The sequence below is a fragment of the Montipora capricornis genome, chromosome 14, assembly GCF_036669925.1.
Source record: "Montipora capricornis isolate CH-2021 chromosome 14, ASM3666992v2, whole genome shotgun sequence".
Lineage (NCBI taxonomy): Eukaryota > Metazoa > Cnidaria > Anthozoa > Scleractinia > Acroporidae > Montipora > Montipora capricornis.
The window spans coordinates 42,137,864-42,163,262 of record NC_090896.1 but is presented as its reverse complement, the minus strand read 5'-3'; the positions used below and the strand labels follow the sequence as shown (position 1 = coordinate 42,163,262).

The window sequence follows — 25,399 nt, the reverse complement described above, 5'->3', positions numbered from 1 at the left end:
CTCAGTTATCAATGCTTCCGTGATTTCCAGCGCTGAAACAATGAGATTTTCGAAAGGAAGCGTAAAACGCCTTTGAGCAGCACCCCGGATCAACACAGAGATCAAATTCATAAATTGAGACAGCTTTCTTGTGCGGGAAAATAACTATGAGTGCGTTAAGGCGCTGTTACACTGTGAAATGTTTAGTGCAACTGGTCTCGCAGTGTTTTGGTGACATTTTGGCGGGACAATTTACACGAAACATTTTACAGTGTAATATACCCTGCAAAGGCCAAAATCGCTGCGAGACAAATTGCCCGAAAAGTAGAACTTAATTCAACTTTCGGCAACTGTTCTTGCAACTTGTATCGCAACGATTTTGGCTTTTGCAGGGTATATTACTCTCTGAAATGTTCCGTGCAACCTGTCCCGCCACAATGTCGCCAAAACATTGCGAGATAAGTAGCACTAAACATTTCACAGTGTAACAGCGTCTTTAACTCTTTATGCTCCACGAATTTGGTACTCTACGCGAGGTTTTATTAAATCTTCAAATTTCTTGGCGGGAGGAACAAGATCGAGCACATTTTCCGGAATTTTCTTCAACTTCGAGGTCGGAGAACTTCGGAAATCGCTCGGGTGGAAGCGCAAATACGTTACTTCATCAAATCCAAGGGGATAAAAATTATACACAACTGGTCTTTGTTTCAGGTAAGGCATTCAAACCTAGAACGGGCACCCTTGTTGAGGTGGGTACTTGTAACTTGAAACCCAAGCATAGGAGAATAGCATACTTGTAATGTTTAAGTCCTCGCATGCTATATTTGATACCCCTAAAGAATGACTCACGAAATTAAGCCGTTCTTTTGTTGATGTTGTTTGGCCGGCCAACAGTATCTCTCTGGAGCTCATCATCTCACAAAAAACGTTTGCCACGTGTTGTTTACAGTTCTTTAGCTTCAAACCGGGTAAGTTTGCTTTTTGTTTAACAAATTATACATTCAAATTCTGCGTGGTTGGTTTGCAAATTTTCCCCGCCTACTTGATCGGATCTGTGCCGTTTGCTTCCAAGCACTGCCGAAGGAGAGCCTGGTTCATTTCTCGAGACGAGCTTACTTGTTCGTATTAAATCAACTAGCCTGAGATACTTAATAACTGCTGCGAAATTCGCTTTAATCTCGAGCGCAGGAAACAGGCCATGCACGAGAAAATAGCATTCGTGATTGGTAAGTATTTTGTTCGTTGTTTCCGTGTACTGTATTTCGCTTGAAGGGTATTAAATTTCGGATCAAATGGCTTCTAACTTCATTGGTACCTCTTTCGCCCCCTTGTTGTCTATTTAACTCTCTAGTACTTAATTACTGGGTTTATTCATTTCATTTCGTGTCGACCTCTTCAACATTACTTGTATAAATTTGAAGTAAATTAAGCGTAATAACGAATTACGATATGCTCCACAGAACTCAGGCGTTTTGCAATCTCTTTCGACGGTTCATCGCCCAGGCGTAACCTGTCGCTCGTGCGTTCAGAAAGGAGCCATTTCCGATATCATTGTTAAAATTGCGAGGCTTTACCGGGCATTTTCTTCACACTTTTTTTTTTTTCGCAGCTCGTCCGCGTGATGGTCACCTCGCTTTGTTGTCAAAAATCTGATCGCGTGCCAAATGAACTGTGACAAGGCAACACGCTTTGTACATTTTATGAGCTGTGTTTACAATCATTTTCTCTTTCCGAAGCCGATTTCCGTGTTCTGGCTCATATTCACCACACTATTGCTGACCGGCTTTCAGCTCAATGCTTTTTGCAGCTATTTTTGCCTCGAATTTAGCTCCGATGGAGCTCGCAAGAGGTGGTTGCACTGAAATTTGATGCGAAATTTGCACGGGCTTGCTTTCGTCGTCTGCTCGCTTGCAGTTTGTACTTTCTACGCGCAGCTTTCAATCAAAATTTTGGTAATTTCTTGCGCGGGGTCGCTCGGATGTCAATTACTCGGTATTTTCCCTCACTGGTGTTATATCCAACGCAATCGAATCGTGCTCCGTTCGATCGTGATATTTGCTTCGCGAAGATAAATATGTTTTTGGCTAAGTGGCATTTTGCAGGCTTGGAATTTGCGCTATTGTTTTCTTGGCTTTCTGTTATATTAGCTATTTCTTTCTCCATTTTCAACAGCGTGCGATATTGACATGATTATTAAACTGTGTGAACCGCAAAGACAACTGCAAAGTCCAGCTTTGCGTTACTTGACTGCCAAACTTGCGTTCTGCTGTCACCGAAAATCACGATCCTCGTATCTTACATCATTAATTTATCTGACACCTCAACTTGCTCTATGGTTGCCGTGTTTCAGAAGGAAACTCTTACTTATGAGCTTCAATAAATTTCTCGTTTCTTTAATATGTTCATATTCCTGGCCCTCTCCCATGTTTTGAGAATGTAAATTGAGATCCGCAGTTTCCCACTTTTTACGTTGATCTTCCTTTCCGTCAATTTGATTGACAGATAAGGAACTACAATTGTAGTTTGCGACAGTAGGTGAAAACAATTAGCCTGGACGAAAAGGTCGAACACACACGAGACTTCAGCCATTTTATCTCTTCACAATGGCAATCTGGTGTGATAACATTAAAGTTTCGTTTTTGATCAACAGAGTTTGTGTTTACCTTTGCAAGAATTGGACATGTTCAATGTATGCTGAATTAATTTGATGTTATTGCCTCAAGGTTAGTTTGTGGTTAAATAGTTTCTCTTTGTCCTTTAAATGTCTCTTTTGCTGGTGTGAGCTGATATTGGGCGCGAGATTTTGTTTACAAAAGTTTAGTCTCCAACGCTATTGTTTAGTTTACAGCTTATACTGGGATGAGAACTTTGAGCCGTTAACAACAATTGTACGATTATATTTAGCGGTCTCCTGATGATCTTCAAGATTTTCTTCAATATTTGTTCACCTTCGTGAGAAAGTTAGGAAGAATATTGCAGAAACAATGTATCTTTACAACATTTTGTCACAGAAGTCAACCTTGAGGTCGCCAAGAGATCTTTTTATTTTACAGGCGCAATGGAATTTGACAGTCTTCCTCGCCATATTTATCAAAGGAATCCTTTATTGAATTCTGACGGGACACGAAAGGCTTTTTCCTCAATTAGATGATTTTGTGTAGATGTACATCTCCTTTTATTGATATCGGCCATGTAACAGTTTTCTTGGTGTTTTTTTATGTTTTAGACTTTTTGTATTTTTACTTAATTTAATAACAGGACGAGTGCTTATTACACTGAAGGGGTTATCCTGTATAATAATAATAATAATAATAATAATAATAATAATAATAATAATAATAATAATAATAATAATAATAATAATAATAATAATAACATTATTATTATTATTATTATTATATGAAGCCAGTTTCTTAACAATGTCTTCTTTCATTCCTGCATCTACCGTTATTGTTGTTATCGTCATTATTATTATTAGTGCTGCTGAGCAGCCATGTTTTAGATGAATGGATTTCTGTATTTCTGTATGTCTGTGTTGTGCCCGCATGATCAAAGGCATTATTGCTGGGCATGGCATGTGATCCATTTTGCTACCTCTCGGCAGCATTCCACTCACTCGTGGTAATTACTACTTGTAATTATTATTTTGGATTATTTTACTAGTCCACTGCCTGGGCACAAAATGTTGCAGATTGTTTAGCCAACTGTGGTATCATGATAAAGATGACCTGCATCTTTTGTCCTCTCTTTAGCTGTCAGCCTTCCAAGGCTTTGTGTTGTTGCAGCATGCAGGCAGCGTGGCCCAGTGGTCAGGGCCCTTAGGGTATCACGGGTTTAAATTACTGGTTAGACTTGATCTTGGTAATTAGTCCCCGGTTCAACTTCTCGGCTGCACTTGTAAATGCCAACTGGGATTTTTAATGTTTCATTGGCCCTGAAATTCCCCAGCAGCTAGTGATGTTGTGAACCAAAAATCAAGGGAAACACTAAAGGCGTTTTTCACACCCTTAAGGAAACAAGAAAAAATGGCTAATTTTTCTAAAATCTCGCTGATAACAAAAAAATCATAGAATCAAAGGAAACAACGACCTTGTTTGACAAATTAACTAATGCATTCGTGAATAAGTAAATAAACAGTCAAATAAATGAAATTTCAACCTTCAACCTTGGATGCTGGGTCACAAAAAAAAGCAAGGCCCTAGTTATGTTACAGATCAGACCACAACAAGAAATATGTTTCCTGTTGTTTTCTTTCAGTTCAGTTGAGTTTTGTTTGTTTGCTTTTCACCACCCAGGTGGTAAGTGTCCCACAACACAGGAAATGTTCAACTGACAGCGTGCCCTTTATAGGGATGGATCACAACAATGGGAATTCTACTCTATTCGCTTATTTCAGCAATCCCATAATACAGTTCACTGTTTTTTTTTTGGGGGGGGGGGGGATTGAGGGGGGGGGGGTATTGTTGCACTAAAACAATCGATATTTAGTTCACTGAATGGTACAGTCCCATGCAAGTGTAAATAACTTGTATTGTTTTTTTTTAACACCCCCCCACCACCCCCCCCCCCCCCCAAAAAAAAAAAAAAAAAATAATAATAATAATAAATAAATAAAAAATATATTTTTTTTTGCATTATGGGATGGTGAAAATAGTCAATTTTCGGAGAAGGGTGAGAGGTCTTTGACATCCGGCATTGTTTGACTGAGAAGGGTATCGTGTGAAAGGAGGTCTACGGTTTACAATGAGTCCTTATCCGATAAGACTTCATTGTCTTACCATTAGCCAATCTCTTCCCGAGAGTTCGCTTTTTTTGGTCAGAACACAGACTGTGGCCAAAGTCAGTGTTCTTGGTGCTGACCAAAAGAAAGCGGACTCTGGGGACGAGATTGACCATTAGCGGATGTGATTGCAAAGGGACCGCTTTCCCATTAATTATTTTAAGGCCCTGAATGTTGGTTCGGCCTTCCGCACGGCATTCCAAAAACTGGGCTAACCGGACACATGAACGCTTTCAGCCGGGTAGTTGCTGTGATTTTGGCGATTAAAGTCTTTGTTAAATTATAAATAGCGTTGTCTTAAGGCAGTTAAGAAACTGCACGAAATCGGCTTTATGATTGTCTGTTCTACTCGGAGCTCATTCACCTTAATTGGACACTCTTAAAATGCTTGAGCCGGTGGTAAGATTAAAAAGAAGTAATAATATTGAGATTGCTCAGTGGCTGGTACCCCATTGACATCGAAGTTACATTCTATATTATGAATCCCTTGCTTTTTCTTTTTCACAATTTCTCGTAGAACAAAGTCTTCATCTCCGCTAATTTTTTGCGAGCAAACCAGGTGCGGAAGAGACAGAATCTCTTGCTTGGAGACGTCACAAGTAAGTCTTTTTGTTGTGTCAAGGTCGAGTTTAAAACTAGATACCATAGACGTGTATGTGCTTTCTTCTATAGGAAGGGGTTGGCGGCGAGGGGGGTATAGTAGGCGTAACGATACCGATAACAATAATGTTAATAACGTTGATTTGGCTCATACATAGAGAGGTTCGTGAAATTTGACCATAAAGCCTCGTAGCCAGCCTGATAAGCAAGTTCAGAGTTTCAAAAGAAAAAAAAAACCTGTGTGCGTCGGGATAAAAGCTAGCATTGATTAAAGAAAAAAGAGAAAAAAAAAAAGAAAAATATTTCTAATGCAAAATTATTACAGCTATTTACCATAACAAAAAAGACAATTATATGTATTTTTTTATCCCGACGCGCACATTCGTTTCTTGAACTCCGAACTGGCTTGTTGATATATCGGACTTGACCTATTTCAGCGTGCAAGTGGAACTTATTATATATGCAGAACACGATTTTAGTTTTGAAATCCAAGACAGGGAACTAGCACTGGTCTAAATTTCCTTGGTCTCAACGTGAAAACGATGTCAACCCTTTTAATAATGCACTTATCAATGTTAAGCCCCAGGGAGGAGGGGGGGAGGGGGGCATGGGGTGAGGATTTTGACATTTTCATTTAAAAAAAATTCAAATTCCCCACCCGTGGGACAAAATAATTGGTCAAAATGTCTACCCGGTGGCAAGTGAAGGTGGTAAAATGTCCTTTGTACGATCAAAATCGCTAGCCTGGGGACGTCACATATGATCAAAATCCCTACCCTGGGGACCCACCTCACGATCAAACTCCCGTGGTTAGCCCGACCCCCCTCCCTGGGGCTTAACATTGATAGGTGCATAAGACCCGACTGAGGGGCCCCCAGTGACAAGTGAAATCGCATTCGTAGATATGGTGAAATTTGTAAGTGGCACTATTGGGAGTGAAAGGCTTAATTGGGGGAATGATAAGAAATCGAAACAAAACCAAAACCAAGAAAATACTATCGCGCAGAGTTTTCACGAAATCTTGACATCGGTCATTTGACGTTATAATTAGCAGCCTGAGAAAAGCTTAAATATTAAAGGCACGTGCCGCATGCGCAGAGCGTGACCGATTCGTACAGATAACCAAATGTCGTGGACTCCAACTTCTTGGTGTTTACATTATCACTAGTAAAACTCATTGATATTGCGGTAAAATTTCACTTGGTTTTAAATAGCCCGTTGTTTTTGCAATACAAAGACACTATTGAGAGCATTTAAAACCGAAGATGTGTTATGTTTATCGTTCGTTCAGAAACTTGATGTTATGAAAGAAGACAAAGCTTCAAGAGACTCGGCTACAGACATGAATAACAGCAGATTGAATTGCATCAGCTCCAAAGTGGGTACTGAAGATTTGAACGGCTATGGTAGCCCTAATGAATCGGCCGGCACTTTGGAACTAGTGAATAACGTGCAAAACGAAGGAGGTGCTGATAAGGCAGTTCTGAATAGCAGCGGAATTATTTGCTCAAGTGAAGAGCAAGTTTCGAGGGCCAAGTTTGAAAGCGTGGAGGGAGAGTTAAAGCTGGTCAAAGAAGATTTGGGCAAAGTTTTTACGGAAAAGTCTCAGGTAATTGTTGCAACGTAGTGCCGCTTTAAATGTATGAACATGCGATCCTCATGATTTTTATCAAGATTTTGTTTCTACAATCGTAGTCAAAATTCCGTAGGACAGTCATGCAAAACTTGTAATTATCGATGATTCCACTGTTACTTCCAAACGCAGTGCCTTATTTCAAACTCGTTTATGCAGTTTCCCCTTCTCCGTCCAATATACAAGGCGGCAGGTACAAAACACAGGTCACAGGTCACAGGTCATTGTTTTACCAATACAGAGAGTATCCTAAACATTCGTAAAAGCTAACCTTAGGCCTAATTACGCCCAAGCAAACGTTTTTAGGCTTAAGTTTAGCTTTTATGAATGTTTACGATAGTGTTTCTGTATTGGCAAAACAATGACCTGTGACTTGTGTTTTGTACCTGCCACATTGTATGCAGGGCCGTAGCCAGTATGAGGCAAACCCAGGCACTTGCCTCAGTCATTTTTTTCGTGAAATTTTAAAATAGAGCGTGATTCCAGAGTTGTCTTTCAAATGTACAGTATGGGCCCCAGTTCTCGGCCACAAAAAACGTAAACTTGTATTTCTTACCTTGGAATAGCCGTAAGAACTTGAAATTTTAAAGACAACTAGCTTCAGCATTCAGTTTACATGTGAAGCTATCGACTGCTCAACCTTGTTTTCTCCCGAGTACCGATCCCGAGTAATAACGAAAATGGACGCGTCGTTCGTGGGCCCAGTTATCGGCCAGCGCGGCTCAGTTCTCGGCCACAAAAGAGTGCCCTCGATTCCTCTGAATAAACAACGCTTTATCACCAATTTTTGTTGTTAAGTCACTAATAAGGCTTGTGTTTGATATTTCGACTACAAAGTATCCTTAACGAGCTTTGTTTCGTGTTAGAAAAAAAGTTTTTTGCACACCTAGTTTTTCTCTTAATTGCTCCATGGCATGCGAGGCAAAAAAAGAGTTCGGTGTTTCAAAACGGGGTCCGGTAAGTCAGAACTCATAGTTTCAATTCTTATCTACTGTCAGAACATGCCACCCCATTACACCTTTACTTTTACAAATGATTTGACAAGAAAACTCCATACAAAACTATGAGCGCTTTTTAATTTAGTGTTGTCGACGGCGAGCAGGGTGGCCGAGAATAGGCAAATACGCAAAAGTACCAAGGAAATATTGAGGAGTGAATTTAGGTCAAGGAATAAAATAGGCCAGGAAAAGTTTATATTTAACTGAAAGCGTTATCACTCTACGTTCTTTATGCCAAGAATTGGCTCATTTGGGTCTCCTATACGGATATGTAATTCGAGTAGCCGTAAGCAAACACGTTTTCGTGGAAACCAAATTCACCTTCCTTCGTGTCACCTCGACTTTCTCACAGTATATAGTAGCTGTAAACTCAAAACTCGGCAGGACAACAGGCAAGGAATCAAGCTATCTTTGAAAGCAATTGCGTTTTATTCAGATTCATTTGCGGCGCAAAAAATAAACGTTGAACAAAAAATGGCCGAGAACTGGGCGTGGCCGAGAATTGGGCCCCTTACTGTACTCGCCACTCATCATAAACACTTAAAATACCTACGAAGAGAATTTAACCACGGACATTGCCTCAGTCATATATTTCTTCTCGCTACGGCCCTGATATGTTGTCTGAAAAAAAGAAGCAAACAAACAATGAAACAAAAAACTACAGGGAGCATATTTTCTGCATTGTGGGTGTCCCAAGAATTTTGATTGCAGCTTTTGCAGATCTTTCTTTTTAGCTGTTGTCTGATGAGTCTCCTGTTTATATCTAAAGTTGTCATAATTATCATATCATACCTTTCCTTCTTATAATGTGATCCGGGTTGGATTCCCGGCGAAACTCGGCGTCATACGTGAGTTGATTTTGTTTGGCCTTTACTGTTACGAGAGGTAGTTACTTGGGTACTCCTAACCCATATGAACAGAAACCAATTTCATCACGGTAACCGAGCCAGCCCGGTTGACTGGGATTATGCGAAGAGGACCCAAATCGGCTAACTCAATGTTATACCCAATTCAAGTCTCCTGGGGTTAAAATTCTTTGTGTATTGTATTTGCATTGTAATTTGCATTCACATTGCAATGATATAGAAACACCTGGAACAAAACTTTTTATTCCCAAAGGGTTTGAATTGAGTACAACATTGAGTAAGCCGACTTGGTCTATTGTTTATTTTCCCACAAAACTTAGTTGAAAACTAGACACTTTTCTGACGCCGATGGGAACTAGGCCAATTTGGGTGGATATTTCTCTTGGATGATGGACTCTTGCTCTGACCAATCCTAACAAGAAGAAATGGCACGATTAACCAATCAGAATTAGAGGCAAACACAGTTAACCTCAAAGCTTAAGAAAAATGTATGTGTGTGGCAGCGGTGATTGGGTGTGGTTGTTTCTCATTTGCTGAAAAAGTGGCCCCTGAAAAAAGTGGCCTGTGATTTCGTCGCAATCACTTAATCTCTTTCTAAACTCAATTTTCAAACCGCTCTACGATTTTTCCTCAGTTGGAAAAGAGCTTAAGGGAATTACAGGATAGCCATAACAAAGAGGAGAATGCCCTTCGCGCTCAAATAAACAAACTACAACAGGAAAAGCGACAGCTACAAGAAGCTATCAGTCAGTACCAGACAAACGAACAAACACAAAAGCAAGAGTTTGATCAAGTATTGTACCGGGCGCATGAGATGTTAGAAAGAGAGACACAAGAAAAGCTCGCTTCCATTGCTGAACAGAACTCCTTGAGGCAACATGTGGAAAGCTTGTCCAAGAACATGAAGTCTTTGCAAGTAGGTTGACTTCGTTCAATTGATTTTACGATCCTTTAATGTTAATGAAGACGTTTAGGCCTGTCTTACTTGCGCTAGGAAAAAGTGTTTCAAAATGGCCAAAAGTGCTCGAATTATGCTCATTAAAAAAAATAAAAATTCTCGAAATTCACAAGTAGTGCTCAAAAGTTGCTAAAAAATTGAAACATTCCCTTGGAGATCTTCATATGTATATTTATTTCTTACCAAAGAATTTGCCTCCCGTTATCAGAAATGATCGTAGAGATACAAATTCATACATTTTTTGGACTGACATGGTGTCAACTTGCTTTACATCAAATGCAACTCTGAATCAGGCGCATTTTTCGAGTAGTTTCTTGTGTCTTCATTTAAACAATCTCGGTTTGATGAAAACTGTTCTCGAAGACAAAATCTTGCTCTAAACTTGACCAAAATGAGAAGGAAGAGGTCAAACGCTGTCCAAAATATCTAATTTAAAAGAGCTCAACTTTTTTCTCAAAGAGTGAAAAAGTCCATTGGAGTACTTGGAATTTAAAATTGCTGCAAAATTGAAAAAGTGCCTGGAAAAAGACCTTTTTGCAGCCACGGAGGCCATTTAGATTTCTATTGTTTCAAAAGAAATTATGGGATCCTCAGGGGGCAAATTCTGATATGAGGATCCATAAGAAATCAAAATGGCCGCCGTATCGGTAACAAAGGTCTCTTGCGCCTCACAAACGGGGCAGGTGTGATGACGTACACAATGAAGATGATTATTCCGATAATGATGATGATGATGTAAGTTTTAATGTTAATAGGCAGTTCAGCCTGCGGGCTGCCATGTACGAATTTTATCAATAAATCGTCTATCTATCTTTGATGATGATGTAACTTTTGGCGGCGAACGTACGTCTTATTGCTCAAAAATTTACCTCAACATGACAATCAAGCGAGTGTGCTGATACTCTCTCCTTTCCTCGCCAACAGGTAAAAAGTGAAGAATTTGCCCGTTATCACTGCGATCAAGAGGATCAAATCGATGACTTTAAAAGACTTAAGAAACTGATCCATGAAAACGGCTTGCCAAGCATAGAGCAAGTTATTACACTTCAGAGACAGGTGAAGGATTCTAGTTAATCATATTTGAGAGGAATAGGGAAAACCCAAAATATAAATCCTTCTCGTTAATGTTCCCGTCACTCTACGAGGAGAAAAGACAGTTGAGACTTGATTCCAAACGCACTGACAATCTAGGAAGCAAAATGAAAAATGTGGTGTGGCAGAAGTTTTGTCTCTTCGTATCTGGATTGAGTGGTAACCCGTACTGTGAATGGCCTTTGTCTTAATCGACATATTTTAATGTGCGCATTTGCTGCGGGAAAACCTAAGTACAGCCGCGACAATAGACCAATTTCGATATATTAAAATTCAGTCCGAAACAAAAGGCATCAGCTCGAGGCTCTGGGGAATAAATATAAGGATTTGTATGAGTTTATTCCCGAGAGCCTCGAGATGATGCCTTTTGTTTCGGACTGAATTTTAATATATCGAAATTGGTCTATTAAAGCCTGGTTTTCACAAGCGACGCAAGCACAATTACAAGCATAAGAGCGCTTACTTCACCGTGAAAACGGGGTTAGAGCAAGCATAAGCGCATTTTTCCTTATGCGTACGCTTATGCCTGCGTTCGCTTGCTTTGTGTGAAAGCGAAACACAGCATAAGCACAAGGAAATTTGCAACGTCCGGCCAATGAAAGAACTCGTTCCAGATTCCCTGCGTTTGAGCATTTGAACAAAATTGCGGATACCGTGGTAAATTTTGATGCTTATGTCGACGTGCGTTTACACTTAGCATATACTACTTACGCTTGTGCCTACGTCGCTAGTGAAAACCAGGCCTTCATTGTCGCGCTGGTACACAATCTGCATACTTAATGAACGAAATCGATAGCTCTGCCAATCTCTGCAGGTGCGATTTACATTTTAATATATATTTTTTCAAAGCTATCTATTCTCCCCAATAAGGGTGGTGAAGATTCTTCATTTGCAAAGAACCTTGGACTATCTTTTTCTTTCTTCTCTTGAAAACATTTTTAGTTTTTTTTGTCTTTTTTTTTTCGGGAAGGAAAACCTTTCTGGAATTTCAACAAAGGTTCCTCTGGGCGCAAACTAATTGTAACTGTTTTTCTTTCTTATGACTCAGAATGAAACATACCGCGACGAGTTCTTAAATGAGAGAAAGGAAAAAGAACGGGTACTTTCGCTAAAAGACAAACTGAAGCGAGACCTGGAGAATGCACAATCTAGAATCTCCTCTTTGCAAGAACAGGTATACAGCTTTTGGCGAAGTCAGTATTTTAAGTGCTTCAACGTGTTTTATTTTGAAAAGTTAAGATATTGAACTGCGCTGTAAATGGAGCCCATAAGCAGAAGCTTACAACTCCAAAATTTTATTTATTTCCCTTATTTATTTATTTATTTATTAATTATTAGTCTTTAATACCTAGTATTCAATGTGCATATATATTTATTTTATCACTTTACTTATGTAATACTCACACTCAGATTTACTCTGTAAACATAGTAGACCCGCTTAGACTAGCTTTAGCTATTTGCTGACTAGCGTTGTCCTGTATATATTAATTTGATATTGATTTGTTAATAAACTTGACCTAACTCAGGGGCACCCAACGTCAATTTTCGGAAAACATCTGTCTGGAAGACGATTTGAGGTCTAGAATTTTCGGAACGTTTGTTGTAAAATTTCTTGCTTGCCTGCCTGTCCTAGGATTTTTGAACAATCATGTAAAAAATGGTATAATTGCTCATAACGGATTTGTACCCTAAAAAGGTCACCTAGAATTTTCGAGAGCATTTTTTTTCTGGCTGAAAATTTCGAAAAGGTAATTTCGGAAAGATAACTTTCAGCTAGAAAATCCGAACAGATGAAAAAAAACTAGTGAATAAAAATATGCCTGTATCTACCGTTTAAATACTAAAATACGTTTGACAATGCTATGTTTAGGTGGTTCTGAACAATATTCTCGTTGGGTGCCCCGGCTAACTTGAAACTTGACCTAACTTTTCTTTTATTTTAAGACAATAACGACGCGTAGGGATGAAAAACTGTCATTGTTTCTATGACCAAGTATAAAATAAAAAATTTTCTTGTTGAGATCAAACAGTGGATGGCAACCAACGTGATGTTGAAGTTAAACGACATGCAGTGAAACTGAAATAATGGCAGTAGATGGACCTCGACGACCCGTACTCCAATGGACCTACAATTTCTCACTGTTGGTAGCAAGGAATTTAATCTCACCAATGTTCGCCTTCTGGGTGTAGACTTTGAGAGTGACTTATTAAACCCTTAAAACAACATGTACGCAATGCCGCAAAGAAATGCTTCTACACTCTGAAAAATATGTTCAAGATCAGACGCTGTATTGATGAGGCTGCAGCCAAGGCGATGGTTCACACAATGATTACCCCTAAAAATGATTATTGCAATGCAGTTCTCTATGGTCTGCCAGAGTTAACGCTAAAGCACTTAACTATAGAGGACAGAATCTCTCTGCACGCGTCATCTAGATCTCTCAACGTGTCAAATAAACACATAAGATCAGTTCTTAAACAACTTCACTGGCTGTTCATACGTCAACATACTCACTACAAAGTTCTAACAGCTGGTTTGCAACAAATATCTAGGGACACAGATGACAATGCTGCAATTTACAGTTGCAGGCATTTTAACACGATAATGATGTGGTAGTCCCTCAAGAATGAAACGACGACGGCAAAGAAATGGACAAAAATGAAAAACGCACGTGCAGGGCGTGCAAAGCTATTGTTTTTGCCGCTAAATATGCCAATTTTCGACATTCTATTTGCCGTCGCTGTTGTAGTTGCTAAAGCTCCCTAATGCTTTTGTGATCCCCGCTATCAAGCAGAAGTCCTTTGGAGGAAGATCATTGGGCTATGGGGGACCTAAACTATGGAATACGTTACCAAAAGAACGGAAGACATGCACGAACATCAACACTTTCAAGAAACTGCTAAAGACATTTCGATTTAAAGAGGCTTACTTTCATTAGTTATATTCTTAATGTACATTTCTGGCCTTGACATTCAATGGTTGGTGATATCAATTTACAAGTACATACATTTTATCTCTTTTTGCTTCCTTCTATTCATTTTATATTTATTCTTGTAGATATGTATCTCTATTTCTGTATTTGATTTTTTTCCTTCGATTTTCTCAAGTTGTGAAGCAATTCACAACAATTTAAAACACAGTGATGTGACTTTGCACTCAATTAAAACCGCCTGTACCGTCAAATTCGCATTTATTTCTTTTCAGGTGTACAAGTACCGAGAACACATCTACTTCTTGCAGCAAAGGTTCAAACAAGATGGTGGCAGCAGTTCCGCCGCCGCCGCCGCCGCCGCCGCCGCCACTGCAGTGTACGATATTCAGGGACCTCCCCATGGGAACAATCTCAGCAGACTGTACGGAAATACAGCCCCCCAGTACATTAATGAGACGTTGCTTCAAGGCAATGCTCATTCAAAGTTCCCTGCTGGACCTCTTCCCGAGGGCAAAAAAACTGGTCCCGGAAAGCATGGAGATGGAACCGGGAAACCGTGGCAGTACCAGCAGGTGAGGAGAAAATAGGGTGACCAGCAAGGCAAATAGATAGGCGGCATAAGAAATGAGTATTGAAGCGTGCTTTCCGGGTAACAGCTCCCCGGTTTTTTTTTTTTTTTAAATACCTGTTTTTAGTCATCCTCTTCAACATTCTAGGCCTGACTACTCTGACTGGTATGACTCAGGCCGGTACGATTAAGTTTACATGATCCCAGCACTAGACTTGTGGGCGGTCCCTTTGGACTCTTTCTTGTTATCCGCCATCTTGCGCATTCTCAAAACAATGATCTCGACTTTTCTGCGACCGGTCTCAAATCAGTTCGTGTTTATATGGTCCGACTTCAGATCGCGGGTCCGAGTCATTCGTGTTGGTTTAGCAACCGGAATGAGAGAAACCGGCATCAGATGACTTTTCTGTAAACAGAAACAAACATTTATGTGGAGACCGATCTGAAGTTGTAACGATTTTTGTACCGATTCTGAAGTTGTCCCCAGTTAGGACATTACAGTAGTAATTGGGGACACTAAAACAAAGCTAGCTTAAATAACATAAAATTATCATAATCATGACTTAAGAATCTAAAGTTCCTAAGAATATTTACAATTCATATAACTTTAATCATGTAAAATTCAAAACATTCATCACATGAAAATTCACATATCATATCAGGTATTACATAATAGCAAGAGTCATAGCCTCTGTTGTCAAATGCAGATATATCTGTACAATTTATCATTCGTTGGAAGTTTTACAGAGTTGGTGCACTTCTCTCAGAGCTTGACAACTTGGACCATGACAATGGGCCCAAGTATCTGATGGAGTGTCTTTCATGCTTTACAGTATCATGTATCTATGGCCTTAAATCGTTTTTTTTTTTTTTTTTTTTTTTTTTTTTTGTCCTTCAACCTGAGTTCGTACCGGTCCCGTAAAATAAGGGTCTAAAAGGGGATATTAACATGAGACCGGGGCGAACTTCGACCGAGACGAGAAACTCTCGTACCATTCGGAGTTCGTACCGTTTTCATGTAAGTGACAACGAATCTCAGACCAAGAGTCCACAAATTTTAAGCCTGTTTGTTTTTTTTTTTTGTCAGCGATATATTTATTGCACAAAGGATATCATTTCGTCCCGTAACCAAGCACAAAGCATTTCTTCCCGGTTTCATGTAAACGGCTGCAAAAGTTTCATACCGGTAGAAGTTCATGCTGAGTTTGTTCCGGTCTCGTGTAAAAACCCGTACTTTAGCAGGGATGGCTCGTGCCGTAGAAACACTAGCCTCCCATCCATTTGGCACGCATTCAGATTCTGGATGACGCCACATGTGGACAGAGTTTGCTGCTTCTTGGCCTTGCTGCAAGAGGTTAAGACTCCAGGTTCCTCGGTTTTCCATTTTTCCCAAAAGCAACATTTGATGATATGGTTTGGTTGATTTTATTTAATTTGTGGAGGGCCGTTCGGTAGAAATATCATCGGTTATTTACTCTTCCGTCTTTAAATAGAATTCATCTGTCATTTCAGGGCAGTTATGGTCGATATGGTCGGCAAATGTCCGAGGACTGGAAACGAAGCCAAAGCCCTGGTCAACCATGGGACAACTTTTATGGCTCCAACCAGTCCCCCGGTAGGCTTTCCTCGGCCGGCAGTCTCTCTTCTGTGCGTTCGGGCTCCAGTTCGTCCGAGGAGATTCCAGGAGAAGGTCAATTGGATACTCGAGCCACTTTTGGAATGGGTAGCCTGGGTGGTCGGCGACAGGGACCGCGACCCACGGGATTACCCGATAAACCCTTGGACGACAGTACGCGTGGTTTGCAGAATTATGGGTAAAGAAATCCTTTCTTTTTCATAACCCAAAATTTCTAAACTATTCCAGTTTTGCTAGTGATCACCTCTTTCTGTGAAATGGTGGGGAATAAGAACATTAGCAGGCTAATGATGATGAATCTCTCTTCAAAGTAAATAAAAATAATAATAAAATAAGTAACATAATTTTTTACTCCACTGAGTAAGGCTGTGGAGATCATCTTCAAGTGTCTGAGCATCCTGTGAACTGTTCATCACCTTTGAGCATTTTGAGTCGTCAGCAAACAGCGCGATGTTGTTGTCCACTACAAAGGGTAGATCATTCACGTACACTAGAAACAGCAAAGGTCCGAAGATGCTTCCTTGAGGGACACCAGACAGCACAGGAAGACAAGAAGACTTGCTGCATTGAACTAAACACTGTTGGGTACGGCTAGTAAGATAATTGGCCCGAAATACCGTAGTGGCGGGTGTCATGAGAGGCCTATTGTGTTGCCATGGTAACCTATTATATCACATAGAATGTAGCTTTTTAAGCAATTATGGGTGTTTAAAATGGTACAATAAAGTTGCCGTAATGTGAGGCAGTGGTTTGTTGAAAACAGTTAAAACTGGTTTGAGCCTCCTTAAGCTGAAGGAGTGGATGTTTAATTAAGTCGTGCGGCATAAACTGACTTTTTAACTTTTTAATCATTTACTCGGTTAAGATCTATCTGAAGTCGCGGAGGCAAATCGTACCATACATAAAAAAAACCTTTTTTTTTTTTTTTTTCGTTTTAAGTTTAATTTCTCAATGAGTGTAAACTTCAAGCCGTTACTTATAACGCTTATGTCAGCTAATAAACTAAATACATATCTTTCCTAGACCTCCATCTTCACCTTTTGAGCCCTGGTCGCCAAAGCATCAAGGTTTCCCCATTAGAGGTCAGCGGCGTTACTCATCTCCCACGGGCAACGGAATGCGCTCGCCACCAACTGACTTCTGGCCACCTCAGCAACAAATGGGAGGCTTCCAGCGGTCCTGGCAATCCACTTCAGAGCAAGTGCAGTACCCTGACTCGACGCAGGTTTCCATGTCATCTGGGTTGAGACCCACTGCAGATCCCTGGCCTCCAGCGGTTACCTCTGTATCCAGCAACAGCAACACGCAGTCAACATTGTCTACAAGTGGACAGGGAGACACGATGACGTTCATGTCTGGTGGAATGGGCATGCGTTAAGAGAGCTGATTCGTGTTTCAACGGTAACAGTGTTTTGTACTTGTCGAGTAGAGCATTCAGTTAAATAGCATTTTTACTGTTTTTTGAAGAAAAGGTAGATTCAACGCTTATTTAGCTTACATTAATTTATATATGAAATAGTGCTGTCTTCAATTGCGTGTTACAAGCATTTTTGCCATTGTTTTGTTTAGCTTGTGACGCTAAGTGATTGGCTTGAAATCCCCGCGACATGCCACGCTTTTATCCAATCAGACAGCGACAAAACCGAACTCAATGTGAGTTTGTGACATGTGATTCGCTTCGCTTTGCGCTGGCTGTGTTTGTCTTGCATTGAATGGCTCGTTTGATCATAGTCGTCAATTGTGATTGGCGAAACTAACAAAGTACTAATTTCGGGTTTGGATTTCTGTCACTTAATTTAGAACCGCCCACGGAGTCATTGTGCTGAATAAACCCCTGCCTGACCGTCCTATGTGATTAAATATATCATGAACGGATCTAGGATAAATCATGTACGGTTTTCCAAAACAATGAAAACGTTTCTAGGGGATCTGGGGGGCATGCTCCCCCGGGATTTTTTAAAAAATTTTAACGCGTGCGTCTAGCCGATTTCCGTAAACGATGGAAACCGGTATCAGGGGTGGATCCACGATTCTTGTTAGGAAGGGGTTGCATCACTAAGGGCCGATTTACACGGTACGATTTTGTCGCATGCGACATCGGCTTACGACAGGCCCACGACATGATTTACGGTTGTTGTGTACGTCAGAAAAAATGTCGTAGCATTTTAAAACATGTTTTAAAACGCTGCGACAATCGTAAGTAATGTCGTAGGCCTGTCGTGAGCTTGTCGCATGCGACAAAATCGTATCGTGTAAATTGGCCCTAAGGAATTTATTTTGTGCAGAATACAAGTTGCAATAGAAAGCGGCAGGTCAAAAATTAAACGAAGTGTGTGTATGTGGGTGGGTGGGTGAGTGGGATTTGGGGGAGGGGTCAAGTGTCATTAAAAGAAACAGGGGCCCAAACATTTCTGGAGAAATTGTCGCTCTTTTCTTCAATAGGCAATGGGCGATAGCAAGATAGCGATATCAAGTCAAAAAGATTGTTATTTAACAGTCTCTGAACCAAAACATGATTTAGAAGACTGAGGAAATGCTGCGTTTAGGTACGGCATGTTGAGTTTTTTAAAGAAATGAATGTATATTTACGTGCAATATTTGCTAAGGCGAAAAACCAACTTTTGTATTCATATGCTGTCAATCAACGGGAAAGATTTATTTTTTTGGTTAAGCATAGTTATTCTTATTTATCATATGGATACCGAAAGTAACAGTTCGAAGTAAAACAAAAGTTAAATGTGTTCATTAAGGAAAAGTTATTCTGTATTTAACATGATACAAAGTGAAAACAATAATTTTGTAGATATTTAGATGTCAGGATCTTGAAAACTAATTGGAAACCGGTTTTGATATTTTTGTACTATTTTAAGTCAGGATTTATCGTGAATATCAGTAATTATAAATTTCAGGAAAAGCGGATGTCTTCATTGCTTGAAATGTCCAAGAGCAAAAGAGAATAGTCGAGTTTAACGGGATAATTCAAGTATTTTGTTTCAGGAAAAGAAAAAAAACAAACAAACAAAGAAAAGTGTCAATTCTTCCCCTAAACGTCGACTCAGTTCCTCTGATTTTTGTTCATGCTAGGGCCGAAAGGGTGCTTTAAGTGTTCTGTAGTTGTGATTTGAATGTGAACGGGATTTGTTTGAGTTGGGGTACTTTACTTTGTAACCTTAAAAACGAGGTATCTTCAGAGAAGCTGAGGTACGACCTCAAGTCTAGTTTCGAATGCGTACTTACGATAAGGCGGCAAGTAAGTCTCAAATTGACTTGAGTCTTCGCTGCCGGTTGCACTTATGGCCTCACTTGGACTCCAGCATGAATTCGCGTATTATTTCGTTTGGAAGTTGGCCTCATAGGTATTTCATTCTCATCAGGAATATTGGGATACGGAATTACGAAATCGAATCCCGGGATTTCGGAATCCAGGTCCTGAAATTCGTTTCGGGTGAGTCACCTCTCAACTTATAGGTATAAAAGTGATCGTGTTGAAACGACCTGAAATCCACTGGTGCGCTCGTCATAGAAACCATGAAGCAAGAATACGGAAGCTTTATTTATGCGTAAAATAAGGGGTACCTTTGCCTTTATGGGCTTTTATGTCCCCAGCTTCTATTGCGAGGTAAAAAGGAAATGAAAAATGGGAGAGTAGTAGTAGATTTACTGGATCTGGCGACGACTGGAGGTTAGTCAAATTTCTAAACGGAACATTTGTTTGACTTTCTTGCTAAAGTCTGTAGAAGCTTATTAGCTCAGTCGCGTTCAAGAAGGCTTAGATAGTAAGCGTAAGAAAAACAGTTTGGGAGGGGAGGGGAGGGGTAGACGTCAGTTATCTTGTCATTGCGATTCTGAAGAGGTAGTACGTTCGCCAAGCGTTGCAACGCTATTGGTCAGTCTTGGCCAATACGTGTGGGGTGATCGTGTTAAATGTGCAGCTAAACGATTGGCCGATACCCAATCAGCGAAAGTGTTTCAAAATGTTGGGTTTACTTGATCTAACAAGATATGCTTAAAGGGGCTAGGTCACGCTATTTTAGGTAATTTTGTTTAATTTTGTTAATTATGAGCTCTAAACGTCAAATTGGCAGAGCAAGAGTCTTTCATTTTCAAAATCACGGCCACATAACAACTGAGAATGATTTTCCAGCTTTGTAAATGACATTTTAATATAGACTGATGTAATTTTGAAAAACGGTGGGCCGACGTTTTTCAAATTTACCCAAATTCAATTCATTTCAATCCTCTCCAGTTTTGTCCATCCTTGTCGCTTCTTGGCTTCCCTGCGTTTTGTTAGAGATCTTCTATAGTTTTGAACAGTTATTTTGATATTTTAGTTAATTCTATGAGCATTCGATCAGTGCTGAAATTGCCTAAAATTGCGTGACCTAGCCCCTTTAACACTACAGCACGTCAGCCAACGAACGCTAGCACCGTAAAGAGAATTCTAAATAAACACTTAATAATCAAGGGAGAGTTTAAGACTCTATGAGGGCGAAATTGGCGGCAATGCCACTGAAGTGTTTTCGCTAACACGCATTGCCATTCTCGATACTTATTTGAACTCCCAATTGCAAGTATAAATCACATCTCTCATTTTAAGACTTTCCTTGAAAGAGAATGAGAGTACATCATCATATCAGAATCTTTTAGAGCAAAAAAAAAAAACGATAAGCTATGCACCAAATAATTAAGGTGAAATGCACTGAGCACAGGATCCCGTTTCATGTCAGACTTATTTGCTCCTTTAATTGCGTCATAGGAAGAGATGATTCTCGTCGAGTGTCGAATTTTAGATCGTAGTCTTAGCAATTGAAAAACTCAACCAATTAGAAACGAGAAAGATCGAGCTTCAAACGCACCAATCACAACTAGAGGCAAATGCGCCTGGCCCGGCTTTTAGCGCGGGAAAATTAAATACGCGCGAGCCATTCTGTTTGTGATTGGCTGCGAATTGGGCGCAATCATAACCCATTCGCATTTCAAGTGATTTTATTTGCTGTTGCCCTACTAAAATTGCAGCTTATCAGAAATCGATCTGTCTTGTGCTTTGCTGTTCAGCATTTCATGTTGTCAATTAAAACGATTCATTTCTTGGTTACTATTTTCATCATGTGTCGAGTTCATCAAATAATATTTAGTATGATATGTTATTTAGTATTTAACTAGTTGAGATTTGGATCATTAAGACCACATGTATACTTCCTATTGAGGCAAATTTAATGTGGGTGTATATAGGGCCCTCAGCTAATTTCATGATAAGAAAAAGTTTAATTAATTAATTAATGTAGAAACATTTATTTAGAAGCTATAGAATAGCTCTTTATAGTATTTAATATTTTTCTAGAAAAATATGCATGGCATTCCTAAGAATGAAGAGCAGCCATTGACGGACGATAATTATTTAGTTAAAATCTTTTCTGCTGCTATTTTATAAAAATGTAGATTCAGTAGGTATGTCAGCTGCGTATTCTTTGATTGCAAGCACGTAATAAGCCGGTCATACTGCCAAAAAAGTACAAATAATGTAGCTCAAGTTTTGTATAACAATAGAGTCAAATTCCCAAAAGACTTTTTTGCTAGTTTTCACCAACATGGCCGCCTGACGTCAAATGCAATCACAGAATTGCTTAAGTCAAAAAAAAAGTTCAGAACGACATATATTCAACATTATTTAATATTTTTACTCTTTCTAATAAACAAAAGTATATAAAGAAAGTAAGGTGTATAGTTTGGGCCAACAATATTGTCAACTTGGTGTCCTTAATTTTCCTGTGGAAAAGAGTTTTCTACCGAGTTTCAGCTAGTCAAAGCATTTGCGTTTACAAGTATATTATTTTCGCTACAGCAGTGTAACCTTAGCTTTCTGGTAAATTAAATTGAAAATGATCTTAGTTATAAAATTGATTTATTCAAGGAAATAAATCTGGCAATTTTAATGATGAATTGAAAAAAAAATTCTGTTAGTCGTCTGGTTCTTGGTTATAATTATTATTGTGTACTATTACGATCTTGATTGTTTTGGTTCCAAAAGGGCTGGTTCTAAATCGGGAACGGGGGAATTACTAAAATGGGGAATCTCTCTAAGAGAGGGAGGGAGAGATCTCTGAGATCTTTGTTAAGTCCGAAGAAAGTGTGACAAACACCAATCACCGGGCATGAAATTAACGGCTTTCAGGTATCGCTGCGTCAAAACAATAGGAAATCTATCAGCAGCTGGCAATACACGGTCAGCTACTTACTGCGGTCGCAAGCCTCATATGCAGTATATTTATTCAGGGTTATGTATCCATAAAACGACGCAATAGTGAAGGTTGTGAACAAGCCTTGGGCTTTATCGATCGGCTCGCTTCCATCGCCTTATTTGGCGTTCTTTCTCCACCGGTAGTCGGTATAATGAAAGAGTGGCCTTTGCGAAGGACAAAGCGTTCACAGGCCAACATCAGTAGCGATTTTGGGTTTTCACGTGAGGTCACAGCGGCCATTTTGGTGTACTAGAGCAATAGACATCCTCTTCCTTGGGGACTGAACTCTATTTTTGTGCAAATTCTGCGCAAATATTTTGCATTGTTTTGGACACCAAAATGGCTGTCAAGTCACACGAGTGAAAACCACCTATAGCACAGAGCGTTTTCAATCACGTGACCAGCAGGCATGTTGGAATACTGAAACAAAAAAGAAATTCAATGCAATTCCCGGAGGATTTGTATGGTACACCATCATGGCCGCCGTTTCTTTGTTTTGGAACACCAACATGGCCGCCGTGACGTCACATGAAAAACGCTCTATAAATGATAATATGAAGAATCCAAAGCAGCCTCGCGAGTTCTAGTTAGCTTATCGAGTCATTAATTGTGTGGTACTCACTTTGATTGATACTTCACCGTTCGCTCGCACACAAATACATTAAGGACATAAAGCGGAAATCTGAGCAGTGGAATCGAAAATGAAATTAGTCTTGCGGATACTAGTCACGCTTTACGTACGCAGCTCGACTGTAATGGTGAATTGTCAAAGGTGCTTGCTATAGAAAGACTCGTTTCGTTTTTTCAAAATATAATAAGCAATGTTTTCTGACTTTGAAGCGATAAACTTGTCTTTTTTTGTTACTGTATACTTCGGCTAAAGCAACCCGTTCCAGCTGTACAACGTCCGTATTTTATGTTTCCTTCATATGTATATTTCGTCCGTAGCTTTATGATGGAAGCATTGTTTCGTAGATATTTTAACATCTGTGCGAATTGTACCAACGGATGCATGTTATTAAAATCAACAGATCAGTTCTCTCTAAATTTTAACCGTCTCGGAGATTCTCCATTTTAGATATTCCCCCTTTTAGAGAATCTTCCTTTTAGTAATTCCCCCTTTTAGAAATTCCCTATTTTAGAAATTGCCCATTGCCCGTTGCCCGTTGCCCGTTCCCCCTTCCCCGTTCCATTGTGACACCATATTGTTTGGGGGGAGGGGCAAGTGATGGCTTAAAGAAATTGACATCATCAAATATAAGATAACAATGAAATTGGCCATCTGTCCAAGTTTGATGCTTTTAAGTCGAACAGAGACCAAGTTATGGAGCGTTCACAAAAACGTGTTTGGAGGAGGGGGGAGGGGGGGGGGGACTGATGTCAAATTATCATCTACTATCTAAACAATTGGGAGGACCCCTACTTGCTACTCGAAACATTTTTAGGACCCCCTTTTAGTATCCCTAAAATTTGAGACACCTCCAACCTACCTCATGGCCACGAACCAATACACGATGGAGACGTCAGAAGGGTCTCAGACGAATGAGCGAAACAAATTATCGCACAAACAGAAAAACCCCTCCAAAGAGCATAAAGATCTGCTAAGAAACGCAGAAAAAAGACAAGGCAAACAAAGCCTTAAAGGCTCGTTTAAATTAAAGTTGCACTAAATTTCGAGTATGTTCAAATTTGCGGTGAGAAGGCTGCGATCTGTCGCGCTACAAATCGCAGTGAAATCGCCGGCTGTTCACACGCGCGATTTGCTGTCGCCGTAAAATCACCGTTCGATCACAGCCCTTGTCGCGCGATAAAATCGCTCTGTGTAAACGAGCCTTTAGAAAGCCAGCTATCTCACGGATACAAGGTACAACCTTAACGGGCGCTCAAGAACAAAAAGATCCCGGGACAGAAACAGAGTTTTCGAGAGTTTTGAAAGTAGTGGGCATATTTCTGAAAGCCCCGAACGTGACACTTGGGCGCCACAAGGCACCTTGCAGGCGTCGAAGGTGCCAGCTAACTAGGGGGGTCTGTGGGCATGCCCCTCCCCTCCCCCCCCCCCCCATCCCAAGGAAATTTTTGAAATAGAACACTCAGAAATGCTGTTTCCAGTGTTTCTAGAACCCAAGAATCAGTTTCCCAGGCAAGGCTGGAGTTCACTCAAATTCTCTTTAAAAAGTAAGTAAAAATATTTTTGATAATAAAATAATAATAAAGATAAAATAAAAAGAAAACAAACCCCTGAAATCTTGGCATCAAAGTCCTGGACATGGAATAGGAAACCACCGGACGAAATGTCCGGCCTCCAGCGTCAAACGAAAACCCTGGCCTGCTGCAGAGAAAATCAACACCAAGAAACTAAAAACATATCAAGACGAACTATTTTCTTGGAAGAATAAACCTCACTCAAGAGTATGAAGGTCCAAATCTAAAGTCTCCTAGAAGAAAAAACATTGCTAAATGAAATCTTACTAGAAGAGCGTCCATATGACAACGGAAAAGGAAACCAGACCACCTACAAGGGAGTCATACAAGCCTGTCAACCTCTCGGGTTAAACAAAAAGTTTCGCACGCATGGAGTCTGTTTGCACGTTCAGACTAGGTTTGAATTTCTTAATATAAAGCATTTCAAACACTAAACAATCAAATTTGCCTTGGCACTTTCTCAGAATCTTAAAATGACTCTCATTCAAACGATCCCTCCTACCTCCAAAAAGATCAGCTTGTTAAGTTGCTTGAAATTGCCACAACCAATCAGCTTTTTCAGTTTGATGGTCAGTTGTATGAGCAAACGGATGGGGTGGCTATAGCTCTTTATAGCTTTTTATCGTTTTTAACTTTTTTTAATTTTACAATGTTATTAAGCAACGTTTTGTCGCAAGTTTTTATCGTCAAATGTTATTCTAAGTCACTTCTTCTACGAAATATGATAAATAGCGATATTTCTTGTTTACAAACATTGACGTCACATTTCTTTTGATATTCAAATTTGCCAACCAAGGAACAAAGGAATTCATTGTTTCAACAGCCAATTGGGTTCTGTTTGGCATATTAATAACAATAGGTGACGTCACGAGAAGCATCATGAATGAATTCCGTTTGGGTAGTTCTAAATATCTG

The 25,399-nt window shown here is 39.8% G+C and overlaps 1 protein-coding gene across 5 annotated transcripts; it reads left to right on the top strand.

Moving 5' to 3' along the window:
* Positions 1-550: 550 nt before the first annotated feature.
* On the top strand, positions 551-19,041 carry LOC138032368 (uncharacterized). 5 transcript variants are annotated; one of them, XM_068880033.1, is made up of 11 exons: positions 551-690; positions 2,630-2,702; positions 5,277-5,358; positions 6,651-6,968; positions 9,491-9,772; positions 10,739-10,870; positions 11,955-12,080; positions 14,112-14,411; positions 15,920-16,221; positions 17,067-17,444; positions 18,486-19,041. In XM_068880033.1, the coding sequence occupies exons 4-10, from the start codon at positions 6,663-6,665 to the stop codon at positions 17,419-17,421; spliced, it is 1,803 nt and encodes a 600-aa protein (XP_068736134.1). In that variant the 5' UTR covers positions 551-690; positions 2,630-2,702; positions 5,277-5,358; positions 6,651-6,662; the 3' UTR covers positions 17,422-17,444; positions 18,486-19,041. The 5 variants fall into 5 exon arrangements, with proteins under 5 accessions (XP_068736134.1, XP_068736132.1, XP_068736131.1 ...); XM_068880030.1 differs by lacking the exon at positions 551-690 and adding an exon at positions 795-947; XM_068880031.1 differs by lacking the exon at positions 18,486-19,041 and having other exon boundaries at positions 17,067-17,567.
* The last annotated feature ends 6,358 nt before the right edge of the window (positions 19,042-25,399 follow it).

Bases quoted from the DNA above. Each gene is read 5' to 3' on its own strand.
- LOC138032368 (XM_068880033.1), top strand. From the start codon at position 6,663: ATGAAAGAAGACAAAGCTTCAAGAGACTCGGCTACAGACATGAATAAC. The intron at 6,969-9,490 runs GTAATTGTTGCA...ATTTTTCCTCAG, and splicing joins TTTTTACGGAAAAGTCTCAG to TTGGAAAAGAGCTTAAGGGA. The intron at 16,222-17,066 runs GTAAAGAAATCC...TATCTTTCCTAG, and splicing joins CGTGGTTTGCAGAATTATGG to ACCTCCATCTTCACCTTTTG.